At 60.3% G+C, this 3,605-nt stretch overlaps 1 protein-coding gene across 1 annotated transcript in view; it reads right to left on the reverse strand.

Moving 5' to 3' along the window:
* Positions 1-762: 762 nt before the first annotated feature.
* ASB12 (ankyrin repeat and SOCS box containing 12) overlaps positions 763-3,605 on the reverse strand; it is a 4,321-nt gene continuing 1,478 nt past the window's right edge. Inside the window, exons 2-3 of the mRNA XM_015626118.3 lie at positions 2,336-3,178; positions 763-1,699 (exon numbers count right to left, since the gene is read on the reverse strand). Of these exons, the coding sequence (XP_015481604.1) occupies positions 1,566-1,699; positions 2,336-3,122 (921 nt within the window). The 5' untranslated portion in view covers positions 3,123-3,178 and the 3' untranslated portion in view covers positions 763-1,565. The remainder of the gene's footprint in view (positions 1,700-2,335; positions 3,179-3,605) is intronic.

A 3,605-nucleotide genomic window follows, 5' to 3' on the forward strand; every position in this document is an offset into this window, starting at 1 on the left:
CGCGCGCGCTGTGTCACCCACGGGCGTGTCACCCGCGCCACGCCACCCCCAGCCACCCACAGCTCCACACACACTGAGCAGCCCGGCAGGGAAGACCCCTCCTCATTCTTGGGACTCCCCCAAATCCCGAAAGCCCCTCAAATCGCCACGCGAGGGTGACAGCGAGGGTGACACGAGTGGCAATCACACCAGAGCGTGGCAATGTCCCCGCGGGACAGCCTCTCCCTGCCCCTGTCTCCCGCGGTGCTCCCAAAGCTGGCTGGGTGGGCAGGGAAGTGGCACCGGTGTCACCATTCCCTGTGGAGCCTTGTCCAGGCTGCTTCCAGGCCCTAATGCTCCCCTGGGAGAGGCCCCACAGCCTAATTAATAGATGCTGATTAATGGATGCTGATTAATAGACGGCACAAGCCCTGACACGAGCCCATAAATCCTGCAGGGAGGTGCCTGTGTTCGGCCCTTGGAGCTGCTGACACGGAGCTCTGAGCCCTGGCAGCGCTTCCCTGTGGGATGCAGGAAGGAATGAACCGTGGGACACCTCCTGCTGCATCCCAAAAGTGGGGCAGGACATCTCTGGAGCTCCAAGGAGCAGCAGGGTTTATCCACCAGCTCCTGGCTGTGGGAAGAGCCAGGAAGGCACCTCCAGTGAGGTGAGGTGGAGGGACACAAAGTAGATCCTGGGATACCCCAGACCAACCTGAAATTCCCAATCTGTAGCAATTCCCTCATCCCTTCTGGGACCTGGCAGGGCTGCCAGACGTGGGATGTTTCACCAGACAGGCCACAACACTTTAATACCAATAATAAAACACTTGTAATTCAAACCCCAACCCTACCCAATCACGAAATACCCTCGGCCGCAACATGAAGCGCTTTTGGGTGAGAAGATGATGTTTAGGGTCAGAGCCGGGCAGGGAGGGACTCTGGACAGTCTCCCAACCCCTCCTGTGCTGCCAGCTGGGAGCTCTGTCCCCACTGGGGTGGGCACACACGGCCAGGGCCAGCCCAAATCCTGCCCCTCCCAAGTGGAGGAGGCACTTGGGAACTTCTCTGGGAATTGTGGAATCCTGAGGGACCTCAAAGCCCATCCAGTGCCACCCCTGCCATGGGCAGGGACACCTTCCACCCTCCCAGGGTGTTCCAAGTCCTGGCCAGCCTGGCCTTGGGCACTTCCAGGGATCCAGGGACAGCCACAGCTGTTCTGGGAACCCTGTGCCAGGGTCTCCCCACCTTCACTGGGATGAACTCCCATCCTCACAGCCAACATTTCCTCCACACTTTTTTTCCCAGCCCTTTCTCCAACCAAAATCAGCTGAAGGTGTAAAATCCCTCAGTAAAGATGGTCTGAGGCAACCCCAGGGGAATCAGATCCTTCCTTTGCTGCAAACCAGGAGCTCCTGTTCTCTCTCCCCCCTCCCTTTCCACCCTTCCACACGGGCACCGCTTTCTGGAGACACCTCGGCAGCAAAAGTGAACTTCTGACCACAAACTCCCAGTGTTTTCACGGATTTCAGCGATTCAGTGCCAGGGGGTGGAGCAGGTTTTAGCTGGAGTGTCCCTGGCTGGGATCAGGGCTGGTGCTGGAGGTATTTGGCCAGGACTGCGGGGATCTGCAGCTCTGCGAGGGCGGCCGAGCGGCCGGGCTGCTTCAGGAGACGCCTCATGGCCAGCCGGGATTGGGACAGCAGGGATTTGGGATGAGCTGTGGAAGGAAAATCACACGGTCACCTTCAGGACACACAACACAACCCGGCATTATCCGAGGGAAAGGGACGTGGATTGAGCAAAGCAGACAGGGTTGGAATAAAATGATCTTTAAGGTCCCTTCCAAGCCAAAGCGTTCCAAGATCCTATGAAAATTCCATGATCCCATAAAAACTCAACCTCTGGCTGTGGAGAAGAAATCTCCCATCTCTCCAATCTTTCGGAGAAGAAATCTTCCATCCCCACATGGAAATAAGTGCAGGATTTTAGATGTGGGCATCCAGGAGAGGCCAAGCTGAGCAGCAGAAAGGAGAGCAAAGGTGAAAAGCAGCCCGTAACCCAACAAAGTGAGGGAAACCCAGGCTGTGGGAATCATGCAACCACAGAAGGCTTTTGGCTGGGAAGGGAATTTAAACTCATCTCATTCCACAGGCAGGGACACCTTCCACTATCCCAGACTGCTCCAAGCCCTGTCCAACTTCCAGGGATGGGGCAGGGGTGGGACAGCCACAAACCCACACATCCAAGCCATGCTGCGAGGGGAACCGAAGGAAAACCCGAGGCTGGCTATCGGGAAGAGGGAATCGGAGCAAAGCCGTGCCCATTCCCACCCCGGGCCACGCAGCCAGGTCACCTCTGGCCTGCAGCAGCAGCTCCAGCCCCTCGCTGCGCGGCGCCCCGTCCGCGGGCACCCTGGGCAGGTACACGTTGGCCCCGAAGTCGATGAGCAGCCGGACGAAGTCGGCGCGGCAGCCGTGCCTCAAGCACGTCTCCAGCAGGGTCTTGGGCTCGCGGATCTGGGCCAGGACCCCCTGCTCGGTGCAGTTGTAGTCGGGGTCGGCGCCGTGCAGCAGCAACAGGCGGAAACACTCCAGGTGCCCGTAGGCCGCCGCCAGGTAGAGCGGCCCCGAGCAGGCCACCGAGTTGGCCGCCCACTCTGGGAGCCGGGCCTGGACGTTGGGCTCGGCTCCGTGCTCCAGCAGCTGCCGCAGGATGTCCTCGTGGCCGTCCCTGGCGGCCAGCAGCAGCGGCGAGCAGTTGTTGTAGGCGCTGCCCGCGGGGCTGGCGCCGGCCTGCAGCAGCAGCCGCACGCACTCGCGGTGCCCGTTGCTGACCGCCACGAAGAGCGGGGTCTGAGCCTTGACGTCCAGGCTGTCCACCTCGGCACCGTGGGCCAGCAGCAGCCGCAGGCTCCGCACGCAGCCCCGGCTGGCTGCCAGGCGCAGGGGGGTGCTGGGGACCCCCCAGCCGCTCCTGCGGTTGATGAGCCTCTTGTACCTGTCCTGGGACAGGAGCCCGGCCAGCGCTTCGGGATCGTCCTGGCACACGGCCCTGCTCAGCTCCTCGCTGTCCTCGCTGTCCTCCTGCTCATCCCCGGGCTGCAGCAGGGAGAACAGCTTGTTGATGTCCATGAGGCTCATGGTGTCGGCTCTGTGCTCCCTGTGCCGCTTTCATGGTAAAGGATGAGGCCGAAGATCTACAGGACGGCAGAAGCAGCACCAGCCCCGGGTTAGAACCAGTCCCTGACACCCACAGCTGCCTTTAGTGGAAGTTTATACCCAGCATAAGGAAGATTCTCCAAAAACATTGGCTGAGGATGCTGCTGATGTGCTCGTGGCCCTGGCAGCACGTGGGTGAAAGGCTGAGGGAACAGTGGAGCTCGGTGTTGTAGCAGGTACGTGAGTCAGGATCCCATGAAATCATGGAATGGTTTGGGTTGGGAGGGACCTTAAAGCCCACCCAGTGCCAGCTCTGCCACGGCAGGGACACCTCTCGTTATCCCAGGCTGCTCCAAACCCTGTCCAGCCTGGCCTGGGACACTTCCAGGGATCCAGGGGCAGCCACAGCTTCTCTGGAAATTCTATTCCAGCCCCACCCAGGGAATAATTCCTGCCCAATATCCC

Source organism: Parus major, chromosome 4A (assembly GCF_001522545.3).
Source record: "Parus major isolate Abel chromosome 4A, Parus_major1.1, whole genome shotgun sequence".
In the NCBI taxonomy this organism is placed as follows: Eukaryota; Metazoa; Chordata; class Aves; order Passeriformes; family Paridae; genus Parus; species Parus major.